The sequence below is a fragment of the Meleagris gallopavo genome, chromosome 27 (genome assembly GCF_905368555.1).
Source record: "Meleagris gallopavo chromosome 27, MGAL_WU_HG_1.1, whole genome shotgun sequence".
Taxonomy (NCBI): Eukaryota; Metazoa; Chordata; class Aves; order Galliformes; family Phasianidae; genus Meleagris; species Meleagris gallopavo.
This window is the reverse complement of record NC_139430.1, coordinates 1,243,204-1,261,577: the sequence shown is the minus strand read 5'-3', so window position 1 is coordinate 1,261,577 and position 18,374 is coordinate 1,243,204. Positions and strand designations below refer to the sequence as shown.

The window sequence follows — 18,374 nt, the reverse complement described above, 5'->3', positions numbered from 1 at the left end:
ATTTACACTCATTTGATTATTTGTTTTTCTAATGAGTCGCAACTTAATCACATGGAAAAGATTGAGAGCTGAGACAGAAAACAGAATCATCTTCGGAGGGTCTGCTTGTTTTGCACTGCTGGGATCTTTTGAATTCCCTGTTCCATGGCTTCTAATTTTTAGGAGGAAGCAAAACAGTCACTATGTCCTTTTGAAACCAAGATTGAAGGATTTCAAAGTGCCGTGGAGTTACTGTTGTGCAAATGATGACCCGTTGTTTCTTGCATGACATGAAATATGAATGCCTATCCCTGAGCATGACAGCCCTGTCAAAATTCCCAAACCACATTTGGATAAGGGTAATTCTGGTGTACCACAGCCTTATGTACCTCTTCCAACAGAATGCCACCCTGGCAACTTCCTTAAAGAAGTAGCTGTTAAGGAATGGCTACAGTCATACCTGTCCTAGAAAAAATATATATGTAAGGAAAAAAAACTACACAGTTATGTATGGATAGAGGAGGCCCTGTGGAAAACCAAATCAAGGGATATGGAATGATTTGGAAACTTCTCAGGCTCTTCTTGGTAACTGTTTTGGAGCTGTAAGTTCCTCAGGTTGACAATACCCTTTCGCATTGCCTCGTATCAGCCTGCCTGGGGAAGGGGAGGGGGAAAGGAAGAGGCAGTAATGCCACAATAATGCAAGCTTTTCTTCTTCTGCATTTTCTAATGCTCATTTTTCTTTCTCTTGCAGGGCTCTTGGCTCCTGCAACGATGGGTTCCCACCAGCAGAAGGGCGAAGGCCAAGGGATTTCTGAGCAGTCTGGTGGATGCCATGGCGGAGGTGGTGGAGGAGGCTCATGCCATGGGGGTGGCGGAGGAGGATCCTGCCACAGTAGTGGAGGTGGAGGATCTATAGGATATCAGAGCCAAGGATCATCCTGCCATGGTGGAGGAAGCAGCGGCGGCGGCGGTGGCGGTGGTGGTGTTATCTACCAGACCCACATATCATCATCCTCCTTTGGAGGAGGAGGAGGAGGAGGAGGAGGAGGAACTTCAGGCCACCAGGGACAAGAACCCATCTGCATTATTGGAGGAGGCAGTGGCAGCAGTGGTGGTGGAGGTGGTTCCGGCCACCAGAGCCAAGGACCCATCTGCATCGGTGGAGGTGGAGGAGGAGGTGGAGGTGGTTCCAGCCATCAAGGTCAAGGACCCATCTGCATTGGAGGAGGTGGAGGAGGAGGAGGAGGTGGTTCCAGCCATCAAGGCCAAGGACCCATCTGCATTGGAGGAGGTGGAGGAGGAGGAGGAGGTGGTTCCAGCCATCAAGGCCAAGGACCCATCTGCATTGGTGGAGGTGGAGGTGGAGGAGGAGGAGGGGGAGGTGGTTCTGGCCACCAGGGCCAAGGACCCATCTGCATTGGAGGAGGTGGAGGAGGAGGTAGTTCTAGCCAACAAAGCCAGGGTCCCATCTGTATTGGTGGAGGAGGAGGAGGAGGAGGAGGTGGAGGAAAAGGAGGTGGAGATGGTTCTGGTTACCAAAGCCAGGGACCCATCTGCATTGGTGGAGGTGGAGGAGGAGGTAGTTCTAGCCAACAAAGCCAGGGTCCCATCTGTATTGGTGGAGGAGGAGGAGGAGGAGGAGGTGGAGGTGGAGGAAAAGGAGGTGGAGGTGGTTCTGGTCACCAAAGCCAGGGACCCATCTGCATTGGTGGAGGTGGAGGAGGAGGTGGTGGAGGTGGTTCTGGTCACCAAAGCCAGGGACCCATTTGCATTGGTGGAGGTGGAGGAGGAGGAGGTGGAGGTGGTTCCAGCCACCAGAGCCAAGGACCCATCTGTATTAGTGGAGGTGAAGGTGGAAGTGGTGGAGGTGGTTCTGGCTACCAGGGCCAAGGACCCATCTGCATTGGTGGAGGTGGAGGTGGAGGAGGTGGAGGTGGTTCTGGCTACCAGGGCCAAGGACCCATCTGCATTGGAGGTGGAGGAGGAGGAGGAGGTGGTTCCAGCTACCAGGGCCAAGGACCCATCTGCATTGGAGGTGGAGGAGGAGGAGGAGGAGGTGGTTCCAGCCATCAGGGCCAAGGACCCATCTGCATTGGAGGGGGAAGAGGAGGAGGAGGAGGAGGTGGTTCCAGCTACCAGGGCCAAGGACCCATCTGCATTGGAGGTGGAGGAGGAGGAGGAGGAGGTGGTTCCAGCCATCAGGGCCAAGGACCCATCTGCATTGGAGGTGGAGGAGGAGGAGGAGGAGGAGGTGGTTCCAGCCATCAGGGCCAAGGTCCCATCTGCATTGGAGGTGGAGGAGGAGGAGGAGGAGGAGGTGGTTCCAGCTACCAGGGCCAAGGACCCATCTGCATTGGAGGAGGAAGTGGTGGAGGAGGTGGGGGTGGTTCTGGTCACCAGGGCCAAGGATCCATCTGCATTATTGGAGGAGGCTCTGGTGGAGGTGGTTCATCTAGCTCAGGAGGCATGTCCATGCAACAGCAGACCCAGCCTATCTCCTGGCCACCACAGACTAAACACAAGTAGCACAAGTTTAGCAGAGAAACTTGTAATAAGAAAGCCCAGGATGCAAACATTATCTCATTTCTTACACAGGTTAAATGTAAGAATACTTGCATGATTCCTTTCTCCTCCTCCTTGCAATTTTTCTCTTCAGCTCTCCAGCCAACTAGAACCTCAGTGGTGTGTATCAGCAACTTGCAGCCTCATGTGAGGTTACATCATATGTCTATTTTCTGCCTCAATTTTCTAGTGTTTGCACAAGGCAATAAAACTGCAGCTCTAGAGAACTTCAGTGTCTGAGTCCTTGCATTCTGTTTACACCACATATTTTCATTATTTCACTCACCAAGATTTCTTTCTGAGGTTATGCTGTTTTAATAAAACTCCAGAGCACAAATGCGTTGCAAACCCACTGTAGAAGAGAGGTAAGATTCCCTAAATATTTTATGTCATTTTTAAATATCAGTTGCTACACATGACCCTGACTTTTGCCTATCAGATATAGTACTCCAAAGTTAAATATTGGAAAAAGTCTCTTTCATCTAGGTACCACAAAATGCCCAAGGAAGGCGTAGATAAGAGAGGGAAAATGCAAAAACTCTTAACACTTTAGTGCAAAGAATTACAGGATACCTTCACAGGTGTGAGGCTGAGCCCCTTGAATGATGAAGAAGCTCTTGGTGCTCATAGCTGCACTAAGCACTAAGAGATACGAGGTCTGTTAAACCTTGGCTCCAGCTCGGAGCTCCTGAAGCATTCAGCATCAGGGACAGGACATCAGACAGCCCCTTCCAGGGCTGAGATGCTAAGCGTGGAGTAACTGGGAAGCTCCTCACTCACACAGGGATAAAACACTGCTTCAGGTATGAGTCTTCAGTGGGAGTTTCCCTCTGGGAAGTGATTCCTTTGATGTGGTACGTTCTGTCAATTAACAGTTGCAATGCGGAATGTAAAATAAACAGTAATATTTAATTCTTCTGGCAGACAACCTTGGCCGCTCCACTCTCCATTTTATTACTGCTTCAAACAGGCTGGCTAACTAATTTTTAAAAGAAAAATAGTCTTTGAGAGTAAATACCGAAGTGAGAAATACTAGGGGAACTGAGGTGACCCACTGGGTGGGAATGAAGAGTGCCCGTGCTGCTGTTTCCAGTTTTCAGCCCTGTTGCAGTGATGTGGCCTCTCCCAGTCAACTCAATCCCTTGCAATTGATGGCTGTGGATGTATCCCAAGCCCATCACATCCAGGCGATCCAGCCAGGACAGTGCCCAGGGAATCACCAAGCACAAAGTGGGACACAAGGACCCTGCCAAGCTGCACCAAGCAGCATGCAGGAATGGATCCAGCACTGGCCAGGGGCTGGGGCCTCTACCCTTTACCTCCAGCACTTGTATTCTATGCTGGAGCAGCTATCACCCCTAATTCCAAGAGGCAGCATAAATTCTACCTGACCTCTGTACTGCCCATGACTGGACAGGCAAAAAAATGACCCATGCTAGATTGGCACAGTGAGGTGTCCAAGCATGTGGGGATCTTCTACTCCCCTCTGCCACCCCAACAACAGCACTCCCAACTACTGCAGCTCTCTCCTTTCTTCCAGACTTCTCCATTGTGATGATGGGTTGACGGTTGGAGTAGTTGATGTTAACGGTCTGCAACCTTAATGATTCAATGATTCAATGATTCAATAATTCAATGATTCGATGACTCAGTGATTCAATGATTCAATGATTCTGTGATTCTGTGATTGTAATGAATAGTAAACACAAGTCCTCACACCATCCCAGCAGCATCCCCTAGCTCACGTGCAGGGCACTGGAGCCCCACAGCTCCTACCTTCAAACACAACCACGGGAACAGAGCTCACATGAGATCCGCACCCAGACTTTGAGTAGACTAGGAAGTGATGCAAGGGAAAAGCATTGATCTGATTCGATGAGTCAAGAGGACGACTGGCCTGAAGGAGCACAATTTGTCCTGTAAATAAACCCATCATCATTCCCCGGGATGCCTCACAACCCACTTAGCAAAACTAGAGGCAGTATAAAAGTTGCTTGGTTCTGTAGCGCACCACTCACTCAGCATTGCGCCGTTGAACGTATTATCAGAACCAAGCAGGGTAAGTCCATTTCTGCATATGGGAGCAATTCTTCTGATTTTTGTGTTTGCAAAACAGAAATGCCTTGGTGGAGCACACCAAATGTGTGGTGGCTTGAAGCTTAGGGATGTTGTTTTGATAAATTTAAATCTTTTGTGGATATTAGCTGAAGAAAGATCACTCCATGATACTGGAAATCATGAGGATAGAGATCCAGAGGGAACACATATGGAATAAAAGACTCCAAATTCAGGAGTTTATGTTGACTATCTATGGTAGCCATGTGCTGCCCTGATAGCAAAGGCTTCATATATGGTTGGAATACATAGAAGACAATTATCTGTAAGGAAATTCAGAGACTGCTGGAAACAAACCTTGCGATGGAACAATGGCCGTACTGGCTGAGATCATTTTGATTCTTATCAGTAACAAATATGTGATTTCTTGCAGGACCGCTGCACAGAGATGTGTTCCCGACAGAACTCCGGAGGCTGCCACGAGTCATCGTCCCAGTCTGGGGGATGCTGCAGTGGGGGCAGCTCCTCCAGCTACCAGGCACAGGGCTCCTCCTGCTGCACGGGCTCCTCGGGATACAGCATGGGAGGAGGATACGGCGGTGGCAGTGGGGGATCAGGCCAGAAGATCATCATTAGCTCAGGAGGAGGAGGAGGAGGAGGTTCCTCCGGATGCTGTGGTGGAGGATCCAGTAGTGGTGGCTCTTCAGGTGGAAAGATCATAATTACAGGAGGTGGAAGCAGTGGGGGATCCTCAGGATGCTGTGGTGGAGGATCCTCAGGCTATGGCATGGGAGGAGGATACAGCAGTGGTGGTTACTCAGGATCCAAGAGTATCATTGGAGGAGGTGGGAGCAGTGGAGGATCATCTGGATGCTGTGGTGGAGGATCCAGCAGTGGTGGGTCTTCAGGTGGAAAGATCATCATTGGAGGCGGTGGAAGCAGTGGTGGATCGTCTGGATGCTGTGGTGGAGGATCCAGCAGGGGAGGGTCTTCAGGAGGAAAGATCATAATTACAGGAGGTGGAAGCAGTGGGGGATCCTCAGGCTATGGCATGGGAGGAGGATACAGCAGTGGTGGTTACTCAGGATCCAAGAGCATCATTGGAGGAGGTGGAAGCAGTGGAGGATCATCTGGGTGCTGTAGTGGAGGATCCAGCAGTGGTGGAGGATCCAGCAGTGGTGGGTCTTCAGGTGGCAAGATCATAATTACAGGAGGTGGGAGTAGTGGGGGATCCTCTGGGTGCTGCAGTGGAGGCTCCTCAGGCTATGGCATGGGAGGAGGATCCAGCAGTGGTGGATACTCAGGATCCAAGAGTATCATTGGAGGAGGTGGGAGCAGTGGGGGATCCTCAGGATGCTGTGGTGGAGGATCCTCAGGCTATGGAGGAGGATACAGCAGTGGTGGTTACTCAGGATCCAAGAGCATCATTGGAGGAGGTGGAAGCAGTGGAGGATCGTCTGGATGCTGTGGTGGAGGATCCAGTAGTGGTGGAGGATACAGCAGTGGTGGGTCTTCAGGTGGAAAGATCATAATTACAGGAGGTGGAAGCAGTGGGGGATCCTCTGGATGCTGCAGTGGAGGCTCCTCAGGCTATGGAGGAGGATACAGCAGTGGTGGATACTCAGGATCCAAAAGTATCATTGGAGGAGGTGGGAGCAGTGGGGGATCCTCTGGGAGCTGCAGTGGAGGCTCCTCGGGCTATGGAGGAGGATACAGCAGTGGTGGATACTCAGGATCCAAGAGCATCATTGGAGGAGGTGGGAGCAGTGGAGGATCGTCTGGATGCTGTGGTGGAGGATCCAGTAGTGGTGGAGGATGCAGCAGTGGTGGGTCTTCAGGTGGAAAGATCATAATTACAGGAGGTGGAAGCAGTGGGGGATCCTCTGGATGCTGCAGTGGAGGCTCCTCAGGCTATGGCATGGGAGGAGGATCCAGCAGTGGTGGATACTCAGGATCCAAGAGTATCATTGGAGGAGGTGGGAGCAGTGGGGGATCCTCAGGATGCTGTGGTGGAGGCTCCTCAGGCTATGGAGGAGGATACAGCAGTGGTGGATACTCAGGATCCAAAAGTATCATTGGAGGAGGTGGGAGCAGTGGGGGATCCTCTGGGAGCTGCAGTGGAGGCTCCTCAGGCTATGGAGGAGGATACAGCAGTGGTGGTTACTCAGGATCCAAGAGCATCATTGGAGGAGGTGGGAGCAGTGGAGGATCGTCTGGATGCTGTGGTGGAGGATCCAGTAGTGGTGGAGGATGCAGCAGTGGTGGGTCTTCAGGTGGCAAGATCATAATTACAGGAGGTGGAAGCAGTGGGGGATCCTCTGGATGCTGCAGTGGAGGCTCCTCAGGCTATGGCATGGGAGGAGGATCCAGCAGTGGTGGATACTCAGGATCCAAAAGTATCATTGGAGGAGGTGGGAGCAGTGGGGGATCCTCTGGGAGCTGCAGTGGAGGCTCCTCAGGCTATGGAGGAGGATACAGCAGTGGTGGATACTCAGGATCCAAGAGTATCATTGGAGGAGGTGGAAGCAGTGGAGGATCCTCTGGGTACTGCGGTGGTGGCTCCTCAAGCTACGGCATGGGAGGAGGATACAGCAGTGGTGGTTACTCAGGATCCAAGAGTATCATTGGAGGAGGTGGGAGCAGTGGGGGATCCTCTGGGTGCTGCAGTGGAGGATCCTCAGGCTATGGCATGGGAGGAGGATACAGCAGTGGTGGATACTCAGGATCCAAGAGTATCATTGGAGGAGGTGGGAGCAGTGGGGGATCCTCTGGATGCTGCGGTGGTGGCTTTTCTGGCTATGGCTCTTCCAGCTACGGCAGTGGGGGATCAGGCCAGAAGATCATCATTAGCTCAGGAGGAGGAGGAGGCTCATCTGGATGCTGTGGTGGAGGATCCAGCAGTGGTGGATCTTCCGGAGGCACGATCATCATTGAAGGAGGTGGCAGCAGTGGAGGAGACTCTGGATGCTGCAGTGGGGGATCCGGTGGGGCCAGTGGCGGTTCCTCTGGCAACACCATCATTGTCAGCTCCGGAGGAGGCAGTGCTGGGTACGGCCAGTCCTCGCAGCAGAAATGCCCTATTGTCATTCCTCATATCCAGAGCCACCAGACCAAGCAGGCCTGCTACTTCCCCGGCCAGCAGAAGTGAACACCCCCAGCAGCCCAGCACTCAGCAATAACAGCCTTGCCTTTCTCTGCTGCCTTGTCCTCTTTCCTCTCCAAATGACCTCTTCTCTTCTTGTCCTCTGATGCTGCATCCCCACGCTGAGAACTCCCTGATGATTTCTCACCCTTCAATGTGAAGTGCAATAAAAAACAGTGTGTTCGGAAAGAACTGCTTTTGCAGCATTGCTTTTATTCTTTCTCTGTCTCCTGTTTACTTTCAAAAAGTGAATAATCTACTGAATGCATTCTGCTGAGAAACCTTCAGCCTTCAATGCTGCAGCTTATGGATATTAACAGGTCTTGCTTAGGAGAGCCTTTGTTGCATGAGCAAATGGTCTGTGTCCCTCATTAATATCCACAGAAGCTGCATTTGTAACATGGTGAATAGCTCCACTTGTTTCCCCTTCCCACATGAGGAAGCAAAGCACAATCTCTGGGTCTCCTGAAGGGATTTCAGTGCTGACAACAGCAAACTTTGGAAAGACTTAGTCAGGTTTTTATCTCAAGGAAACCATTCATTTTCTTAGGCAACATTCAGCAGCAAGGCTTCTTTGGGACAGTCACAACTATGGCCTTGAGTTCTGCAAATGTTAAGCTAGATGTCTTTTATCCATCTGGCACACACAGAAGGTAACAAAGTTAGGTGTAGAAGCACTTTTCTAGAGTTTATCATCAGCCGTGCAAATGCTTGAAGGGCCACAACTGGTTAGATTCTGCCTGTTGCAGAAAAAATTGGGGACGTCTTATTGGGGAGATCTCACTGGTATCTTCTTCATGGCCAACGCCATCAATTAGCATTGCTGTGCCTGAAGGAAGTTGCTGGGGAAAAGGGCTGCAGGATCTGGCCAAGTTTTTTTCTTTCTCTCTTAACAATACACAGCATTCCCAGAGGAGCTGGAAGTGCAAAGAATGCATGACGTAACCTGACCACCTGTCCTGAGCAGAACTGCTCCAAAGGGCAGAGAGTGGCCTAGACACATCAGAGCGGAGTGGCCCAAATGTGGGGCACTCCCCCCGTGAATCCTTTTCATTCTACCTGCTGAGATGAGCATGTGGCACTGACTCTGTGTTTCCAAGCCCTGCACACACACGAGTCATGCAGTGCTTGCAGGCTTCTTGCCACCCCTGCCAAAAACCTTCATAGCTTTCCCTCACACCCTGGGTCCTGATGAGCCACAATTCCTGAACCACAATTGCCCCTCTGTGCAAGTCCCTACAGGTTAGAGCCAGGGATCAAGGTGCTATGATGCTCCGTAGTAAAACACCCACACTTCATGCGTGGGAGCCAGAATTACTGTCAGATCTGAGCTTTCCTTTGGTGGCTGGAGGAGAGCTCAAGACACTGGAGGGAGTCCAAAGCAGAATACAGGAAGCCCCCATGCCCGCGTGACCAGAGATGAGGCTGATGGCCCTGTCCCCATACCAGTGGAGCTGCGTTGCATGCCCAATGTATTCGCTGTGGGAGGCCTGAGCAACCTGTCACTGTTGTCACATATCCTCTCAGCTAAAACCTCCCCAATTACGCCTTCATCTGCTCCATCTCCAGCAAGGGTGGATGCTGTTGTCAGCCTCCGAGCACGTGTGACACGGTGGAAGGATGCAAGTGCTGCAAAACACAAGAGCCAGCAATGTATACCACGTGCTGATGAGTTGCCATTCTCCAGCAAGCCACATTCCGTGGCCAAACACCCAGGTGTCTCCCTAAACTCAAGTTATGGGGGCTGTCCAGCATAGCAGGACCCCTGAAAAATGACCTGAAGCAGAGGAAGAGTCTAATGTGCTGTGGTTTGAGGGTAGGGTCTTGATGGCCTTCAAGTGCATCTTTGCACACTGAAAGATCTCAAGACATCCCCTGCCCTGACCATGCAGCCTGCTGATTAGGACACCTGGGAAGCTGGAGCTGAGCACAGGTGTCCCCCAGCTCCATCCCGACTCTACTCACTGCATCCTTTACCCTCATCATTCCCTCTAGCCCTGCCTCATTTCAATCTCCATCCTTCAGCCTTGGCTCCGTCCCTGCTCTGCTGAGCACACAGAGACTGCAGCCCAAGAGAAAGACCCGGGAGGCCAACCACAAGCCCCCATGGGACATTCAAACCCAGTACTTCAGAGCATGACTCCTGGAAGTGAATCACTGTGTAAAATTAGCAACTAGAATATAAAATGTAAGTGGAGCACCATAGATCTCCATTGTATCACGGGGCAAGTGAGTCAAAGGACGTAGGTGAAGCCAGGCTCAGTAAATAAATCCATCAGCATTGCCTCACTTCCCTTATGAGTCCGGTATAAAAGCTAACATATCCTAGGGCTCCTCATTCACCTACCACCAAGACTTGCACACATCCAGCTGTGTTGAAGGTAAGCCCATTGATACGGAGATTTTTTCAATCCCTTTGCCTCCTATCCTGCTGTCACTCAAAGAAGAAGGGCTTTATGAAGCTACCATTCCACTACAACAAGAGAATCTGGGGCAGATTGGAAGTTTGGTGTGAAGTTTCAGCACTAGCTCTGAGTGGATCCTGAATAACAGTGCTATTTCTTGCAGGACTGCTGCTCAGTGATGTGTTCCCGACAGAACTCCGGAGGCTGCCACGAGTCATCGTCCCAGTCTGGGGGATGCTGCAGTGGGGGCAGCTCCTCCAGCTACCAGGCACAGGGCTCCTCCTGCTGCACGGGCTCCTCGGGATACAGCATGGGAGGAGGATACGGCGGTGGCAGTGGGGGATCAGGCCAGAAGATCATCATTAGCTCAGGAGGAGGAGGAGGAGGAGGTTCCTCCGGATGCTGTGGTGGAGGATCCAGTAGTGGTGGCTCTTCAGGTGGAAAGATCATAATTACAGGAGGTGGAAGCAGTGGGGGATCCTCAGGATGCTGTGGTGGAGGATCCTCAGGCTATGGCATGGGAGGAGGATACAGCAGTGGTGGTTACTCAGGATCCAAGAGTATCATTGGAGGAGGTGGGAGCAGTGGAGGATCGTCTGGATGCTGCATTGGAGGATCCAGTAGTGGTGGAGGATCCAGCAGTGGTGGGTCTTCAGGTGGCAAGATCATAATTACAGGAGGTGGGAGTAGTGGGGGATCCTCTGGGTGCTGCAGTGGAGGCTCCTCAGGCTATGGCATGGGAGGAGGATACAGCAGTGGTGGTTACTCAGGATCCAAGAGCATCATTGGAGGAGGTGGGAGCAGTGGGGGATCCTCTGGATACTGCGGTGGAGGCTCCTCAGGCTATGGCATGGGAGGAGGATCCAGCAGTGGTGGATACTCAGGATCCAAGAGTATCATTGGAGGAGGTGGGAGCAGTGGGGGATCCTCAGGATGCTGTGGTGGAGGATCCAGTAGTGGTGGAGGATCCAGCAGTGGTGGGTCTTCAGGTGGCAAGATCATCATTGGAGGAGGTGGAAGCAGTGGGGGATCCTCAGGATACTGTGGTGGAGGATCCTCAGGCTATGGCATGGGAGGAGGATACAGCAGTGGTGGTTACTCAGGATCCAAGAGCATCACTGGAGGAGGTGGGAGCAGTGGGGGATCGTCTGGATGCTGTGGTGGAGGATCCAGCAGTGGTGGAGGATGCAGCAGTGGTGGGTCTTCAGGTGGAAAGATCATAATTACAGGAGGTAGGAGCAGTGGAGGATCGTCTGGATGCTGCAGTGGAGGCTCCTCAGGCTATGGCATGGGAGGAGGATACAGCAGTGGTGGATACTCAGGATCCAAGAGTATCATTGGAGGAGGTGGGAGCAGTGGAGGATCCTCTGGATGCTGCGGTGGTGGCTCTTCTGGCTATGGCTCTTCCAGCTACAGCAGTGGGGGATCAGGCCAGAAGATCATCATTAGCTCAGGAGGAGGAGGAGGTTCATCTGGATGCTGTGGTGGAGGATCCAGCAGTGGTGGATCTTCCGGAGGCACGATCATCATTGAAGGAGGTGGCAGCAGTGGAGGAGACTCTGGATGCTGCAGTGGGGGATCCGGTGGGGCCAGTGGCGGTTCCTCTGGCAACACCATCATTGTCAGCTCCGGAGGAGGCAGTGCTGGGTACGGCCAGTCCTCGCAGCAGAAATGCCCTATTGTCATTCCTCATATCCAGAGCCACCAGACCAAGCAGGCCTGCTACTTCCCCGGCCAGCAGAAGTGAACACCCCCAGCTGCCCAGCACTCAGCAATAACAGCCCTGCCTTTCTCTGCTGCCTTGTCCTCTTTCCCATGTTCGTCTGCCTCCCCACCATGTGTCCTCTTGTCGCCCCTTGATGCTCCATCGCTATGCCATAAACTCTGGCCTTAACAATGTTTTGCCCCATGCTGTTTTTGTGACTGCTTTGGCCAAATTCTGCTCAATTTTCAGTGAGCATTTGTAGTACCTAATAAATATCGTGACATCAGAAAGTAGACTTATATTTTAGTTTCTTTTTTCTTGCTTTCTCACAGAGCATCTCAATATCTTGTAGCAAGAAATATATCTGGTAAGTTAATTGAGTCCTCCATTGAGAAGTTCAGCATTGCATTGTCACAGCTCTAAAGCCAATGCACCATAGAGTCCAGGAGGCTGTTGCACCTTTCTTTTTCTCTGGCTCCAAAGTAGAGCAACAACATATTCTAAAGCATCAAACACCCACAGCTTCCATCGTCCGCTTGACTCCTGCATTGATGTTTCCCTTTCACTGTCACCCCAGCTCATGGCTCTGACTCCTCTGGGACAGCAGCACCCAATGTTGATGCCCGTGTAGCAACACAGATCTGCTGGATGGTGCAGCTGAGACTGTTGGGTTCCAACCTGAAGCAGTGGAAGCAGGGACAGTCCACATTAGCAGTTATCACTGCCCAGAGTGGCCCAATGCCATACCAATGTCCATGTCTTTGTGGTACACCTTCCCACCCAGCTTTGCAAAACTCAGAGCAGCTCTGCCCAGAGGAAAGCCTCCCACACGGCATTGGCTGAATGTTCCCTGGGCCAGCAGAAGGAAATAAAGCCAGCAGCACAGCCCTTAGGCTGTGAAAGCATACCACACTATGCCGCCAGGCCTTAATTCCTCCTTGTCCGTGTTTGGCAACCTGCTTTGAAATGAAATGCTGAGGGCAGCAGCACCACCTCTTTGTGCTGCTCGCTGTCCAGTAAATGTGGCCTATTGCCAAAGCTGGGACTCACTGCCTCTCTGGGGAAACTGCTCAGAGTTGAACAGATCTGGTCCAGCACCACGAGCTGAGCTGAGCACGGGGACTTTGTGTGGACACCATGCAAGGCAGTGGCACCAGCACAGCCACTGCACATCCTCAGCACATACGATCAGATCCTGGTGCTCCATGGTCTTCCCAAGGGCACAGCACAGGTAGATGCAGAAGGAAGGCAGCTGGTGGATGACTCTTCCATGCCAGGAATAATCCTGCCACACTGGGTTTAGGTGTTTGGGCATTTAAACCTCTGCAATTATCTCCAGGATCCTTAACCTTTCCCTGTAGCATCCTCACAAATCACCCAAGCTGGCTGCTTTACTCCGACTCAAAGGCAAATGTCCTCTTTAGATAATGTCTCTATGGAGCCATCAGTGAAAGGATGGAGAGATCAGGTGCTGTGTGCAGCCCTGGGCTGCATCCCCTCCATCCTGGATACCTGCTGACCCCATCTGCCCTTGCAGTGATGCCTGTGTTGCAAATGGTGTCATGCTGCTGAACCACATCTTTCTGCCCCTTCTCCGCTCACTGCATGCACCAATCCTCATGCTCAGCATCTCTTACACCCACACTCCCACTCACCTCCCCCAGCAGATCTGCCTCGCAGCTGTCCTTGCTCAGGGCAGGAGGACAGGAATAAAGTCATTAGGCAGAAAAATGGGGTTATTAAGCAGGAGTAGCAATTACTGCTGCATGCAGGACAACGGGGAGATATTGATCGGTTGTCATGAGTCAAAGCAAACATTGAGATCAGTGTTCGATTGGTAAATAAATCATTGCCATTCCTTAAGGTGTCTCACTTCCCATCTATGCTAAACACCGTATAAAAGTTCCCGTGTCTTAAAGCTGTTCATTCAGTCAACTTTAACCTTCTAAATGTGTTTCCGATGGCTGAGGAGGGTAAGTTTGCTTTTTCTGCAGCTTTATGATGGCATATTCATGGGAGTTGGATGGCTTCATTTGGGATCTCGGGGTGTATCTGCAACAGTACCCCACTGCCTGAGCATCCTTAGCACTGTTCTGGTGCTTCTAGCTATGGTGCATCCATTATTGCACTCCCATTTTGCTGCTGGGAGGAGAGGTGAAATCAGACCGCTGGGAGCCACACGCAGGCTGAACACCCAGCTAAGCCTGTGGTGGGCTCAGCACATTGGGACCAGCAGAGCCATCAATGCTTCCAACATGTTTATAAGGTGTGGGACATCTGTTTTATATGATTTAATGACAAGTCTGTGTTGTCCTTCATGGTGGTTACGCACCTCTCACAGCTGTGCTGCTTATCTAAATCCCACTGGGAATGCAATGGGTATAACAATGCAGCCAGCAATGTCGCCTTGCTTGGAAATCCTGATACACCGCTCTTGCAACACTTTAAAAGCAGAATCAGGGATAATCCGTGCTATCTTTACAGCTCAGCCTGAGAATTGAGAGGGGAAAACTGCAGCAGTTCCGAGGTGTTAAATTAGTTCAGCTTTTGATTCTCCAGAAATGCAGCCTAGAAATAGGAAACAGGAAATGTCCCAGTAAATGTTCTCCTATTTGAAAAAGAGCAGAGCATTGCCACGGGACATGGCCATGGTGTAAAAATGAAGCAATAATGGGTGTTGTTTTCTTTTTCTTCTTTCAGATCTTTCAATTTTTCCGAGGGAGATGCTCCCGCCAGAACAGGGGTTACAGCAATGGCATCTCCTCACACTACGGGGGCACTCCGAGCCTGCAGGGACGTGGCTCCATCTTCTGCAGCGGAGAGGGCTCCATCACCTACAGCCGGGGAGCTGCACCCACATCCTTCCCCTATAGCATCACAGCGGGGTGCACACCCAGCAGCGATGGGGTTGTTGTAATATCTGGGGGTGATAGCGAGGGGGCATCTGGATGGAGCACAACGGGAGGGACAGTCCCAACCTACAGCCCCCGGGGGGCAGTGGGATATGGCACTGAGGACAGGGGATGGGGTATGGCTGGTGGTTCAGCAGGTGGTGGAGGATCAGGATGCTACAGTGGGAAATTGGGTGTTGAGAGAGGTTCTGGCTATGGCTATGATGCATCACAGAGGCAAAAGGCTGTAAGCACAAGTGCTGGGCAGGGGCTGTATGGTGGTGCATCGGGCTATGGCACCGGGGAAGAGCTCAGCTCTGGAGGTGCTGGGATGGCACAGGTCATGCAGCAGAAGTGCCCCGTGGTCATTCCCGACATTGAGCCCCAACAGATCAAGCAGAGCTGCCAGTGGCCCCCCAGCCAGAAGAAATGAAGAACCCTACAGATCTCACTCTGTGCTCCAGAAGTGCCACGCTGCAACTTTTACCATGGACCAGGAGCTCTGCATTCCTCCCATCAGGCTGTTCTTCCTGCATCGGGAAGGGAACCTGTGCTTCAGTGACAGGAAAAAATCCCTTCCACCCTCTCCTTTTTCTCATAGGTTGGGAAAAGATTCCTTCCTTCCTTCTCATTTTTCTCTTGGGTTGAGAAATCAAACCTCATGCTCTATAGGAACATCAGCACCAGGATAATTTGCTTCATTCTTCTCTCCTTCATTTGACATATGTACAAGACATCCAAAGAGATCACTTCAAGATGGGCTACAGAAGATTGATTTTCCTATTGATACGATATGTACTTTACAACTAAATTAATTAAATGTCACGTTGATTTTAACACAATTAAAATACGCTATTTACAACAGCAGGAAAAGCTGCTTCCTGGCTCTGGGAGACATCAAAGCCCCTTGTGCTGCGCCCAATGGGGCCCCTCAGCACTGCACACAGCCCGGCCCCTACAAGCAGAGCTGCAGAATGCCCAGGTGATTTCCCCATGATTATTATTTACTACGTGACCTTGAGAATGCAGCTCTGTTTACTGGGACCAATTTCATGGCCGGCCCCCATCCGGCAGATTGCAGGAGATGGCGCAAGCTGAGCACGTAGACATGTGCTTGCACCAACAGTGTGAGGCAACTCCAGTGAGCTGGTTTTGTTGCTCGCAGCAACCTGCTTCGTGGCACTGTGCGATAGGATCAGGCCCTAATTTAGGAGGAGGGAGAGGATGGTTCCTCTGTGCTGAGCTGACGGTTCAGAGCAGAGGTGCTCAAGTACCAGTGATGGTGTTGGCCAAATATTTAGAGCTCCAGGATTGTTCTCTACAAATATCAGTAACGGAACAAAAGCACCCCTAGCTCTGTGCCCGCTTAAAGGGAGAGAAAAGGACACACAACTCCATTTGTAAAATATGTTTTGCCATTTCTGTTTTCACCCATCTGGGAGGATTCTGGCTCTTCCAGCTCCACGAACACCCATAAAACTTCCCCTGATCTTCCTTCCAATACTTGAATGGAGTATATGAACAGGAGGGGGAATGGCTGTTCGTGAGGGTGGGGAATGATAGGACAAGGGGGATGTCTTAAATGGAGACAGGGGAGGTTTAGATTAGGTATTAGGAGGAAGTTTTTCACATAGAGGGTATTGAAGCACTGGAACAGGTTGCTCAAGGAGGTTGTGGATGCCCCATCCCTGGAGGCTTCCAAGGCCAGGCTGGATGTGGCAGCCTGGTCTGGTGGTTGGTGACCCTGCACATAGCAGGGGGTTGGAACTGATGGTCATTGTGGTCCTTTTTAACCCAGGCCATCCTATGATTCTATGATTCTACTTTTCCTACAACACTGCAGCTCCCAGCCCTATACTCAGGGTCACAGTGGGAACTTGCACACAGCAAGTGTTGTAAGATGGAGAGCTGCGGTGCCGGGAGTATTACTCAAGATTTTGTCACCCGCCATAATAATTTCCATTCTAAAATTAGACAGCGTTATCATTTATTGGCATCTATCATGTTTCTCAAATCTAACACTTCATTATTGGTTCCTCTTATTCTCCCTGCTTCGTCTGCTGGGATCAGAGGGAGTGGAGCACTCAGAAAGCTCCAACAACTTCCAAAACCTAATAAAACCCACAGCATCCACAGACATCTATTCAACAAACTGGCCTAAAACCACTCCAAAATCTCATACACCTCAAAAAAAAAAAAAAAAAAAAAAGGTAAAAAAACACTTGAAAAGTCCATTTCTAATTCCCTGTCCCACTTGTGTGGTTCATTGAGGCTCCTCTCAAAAAGTACTGCACAAGCTTAGGTGATAAATGAGCTGGAACGTAATATTAAATGAACCCAGCAGAGGAGGATGCTCTTGTATCTGTGCTGCAGGGCTGTGTCCTTCTGCTGTTCTTTGAACTTCAGCAAATGGGGCTTCTCCCTCCACATCTGGAGAGATGCAGAGTTGTGCAGCTGGTGCACTCTCTCACACCTTCACATTTCCTCCTGCTCACTGTTCATGCAGAGAGGAATCATTCACTTCTCATGGCTGCAGCTCTGCGATAGCATCCCCACGCATGTTGCTGCTTGCAAATGCTGTAGTCACTATGCTTCTGTTTGTAAGTAGGCAAGATGAACCACCAACAGGAGTCTGGCTGCTGGATGAAAGTCCCACCCGATGCCTCTGGATAGAAACTAAAGGAATGGCTTTGGAGATAGCGAGTAGGAGCTAATCCTGAGGTTCCATCAATCTCAGACCACCAAAACCTCACGATTGCAGAGGGAGCTGAGGTGCAAAACAAGTAAAAGCACTGTATGCTGCTGTAACAGCACAGCATGGTCAGGAAAAGGAGAGATCAGGGCTGCTGCAGCTCAGCTCTGGGCCAGGAGCTGAGTAAGTGGTGGTGAAATGCAAAGCTGTGGTTGCACATGGGGATTGCAGGGGCCGGTGAGCAGCCAGGGTTGCAACAGCTGCTGCTTTGCACCCAGAGCACCAGGGAAGAGTGGGGTGAGCTGGGTGACAGGCCCTGACCTCAGCACCTTGCTCACGGCTTGCTCACACCTGGGCTTTGCTCAATCAGCGGCTGTCGGTGCGTGTTTCCCATCACGGACAACGGCCACTGCAGGCAAAGATGTCAGGGGAAAAAATCAAGAAGTATAAAAACAGATATTTTAAAAGAGCAATTCTGTTCTGTGCTTGCCAGTGTTGGCCAGGAAAAAAACATAGGCAATGAATATTAGTAGTCACTGTATCAATACCAGTGAATGGCTGTAAATATCAGGCACAAATGGAAGGAAGATGAGTAGAAGAACAGTGCTGCATGCACGCTTTATTTACAGATTTAAGCCAAGGCTTCCTGAAGCAGTCAGCATTCCTCCCTGGCTTTGCCAAGGCACTTTGCAGCTCTCAGTATGCCCAATGCCCCCGCTTCGTTATCCTCCTTTGATTGCTGTAGGAAATGATGCAGGCAGACAGAGGGGGACAAGAGTGGCACTGCAGAACCACACCACTGGCTGGCAGCTCCGGATGTCTGATGGATGAGAGCACCTGGAGGATGCTCATAGGGGATGTGTGGTGAGGACTTTCTAACAGAGTGCCTCATTTCTGGGACTGAAGGAAGACCCTCACCCTGCACCATCACCTCTCCTCC

General features: G+C 51.1%; 4 protein-coding genes across 6 annotated transcripts; all 4 read left to right on the top strand.

Moving 5' to 3' along the window:
- Window positions 1-753: 753 nt before the first annotated feature.
- LOC146542680 (uncharacterized) lies at window positions 754-2,508 on the top strand. Its single transcript, XM_085209799.1, has one exon. The coding sequence runs from the start codon at window positions 754-756 to the stop codon at window positions 2,506-2,508; it is 1,755 nt and encodes a 584-aa protein (XP_085065925.1).
- Window positions 2,509-5,044: 2,536 nt separating this feature from the next.
- LOC146542679 (uncharacterized) lies at window positions 5,045-7,747 on the top strand. 3 transcript variants are annotated; one of them, XM_085209802.1, is made up of 8 exons: window positions 5,045-5,258; window positions 5,355-5,576; window positions 5,643-5,759; window positions 5,976-6,401; window positions 6,510-6,842; window positions 7,059-7,346; window positions 7,455-7,499; window positions 7,554-7,747. In XM_085209802.1, the coding sequence occupies exons 1-8, from the start codon at window positions 5,048-5,050 to the stop codon at window positions 7,745-7,747; spliced, it is 1,836 nt and encodes a 611-aa protein (XP_085065928.1). In that variant the 5' UTR covers window positions 5,045-5,047. The 3 variants fall into 3 exon arrangements, with proteins under 3 accessions (XP_085065928.1, XP_085065927.1, XP_085065926.1); XM_085209801.1 differs by lacking the exon at window positions 5,643-5,759 and adding an exon at window positions 6,849-6,896 and having other exon boundaries at window positions 5,048-5,258; window positions 5,355-5,531; window positions 5,811-6,212; ... (2 more) ...; window positions 7,414-7,466; window positions 7,539-7,747; XM_085209800.1 differs by lacking the exon at window positions 5,643-5,759 and adding an exon at window positions 6,873-6,896 and having other exon boundaries at window positions 5,048-5,507; window positions 6,117-6,644; window positions 7,233-7,747.
- A 2,577-nt stretch (window positions 7,748-10,324) lies between these two features.
- Window positions 10,325-11,893, top strand: LOC146542678 (uncharacterized). The gene has a single exon (XM_085209869.1). The coding sequence runs from the start codon at window positions 10,325-10,327 to the stop codon at window positions 11,891-11,893; it is 1,569 nt and encodes a 522-aa protein (XP_085065995.1).
- A 1,907-nt stretch (window positions 11,894-13,800) lies between these two features.
- Window positions 13,801-15,175, top strand: LOC104916008 (uncharacterized). Its single transcript, XM_085210081.1, has 2 exons — window positions 13,801-13,824; window positions 14,552-15,175. Exons 1-2 carry the CDS (start codon window positions 13,801-13,803, stop codon window positions 15,173-15,175), a joined length of 648 nt encoding a protein of 215 aa, XP_085066207.1.
- Window positions 15,176-18,374: the final 3,199 nt, after the last annotated feature.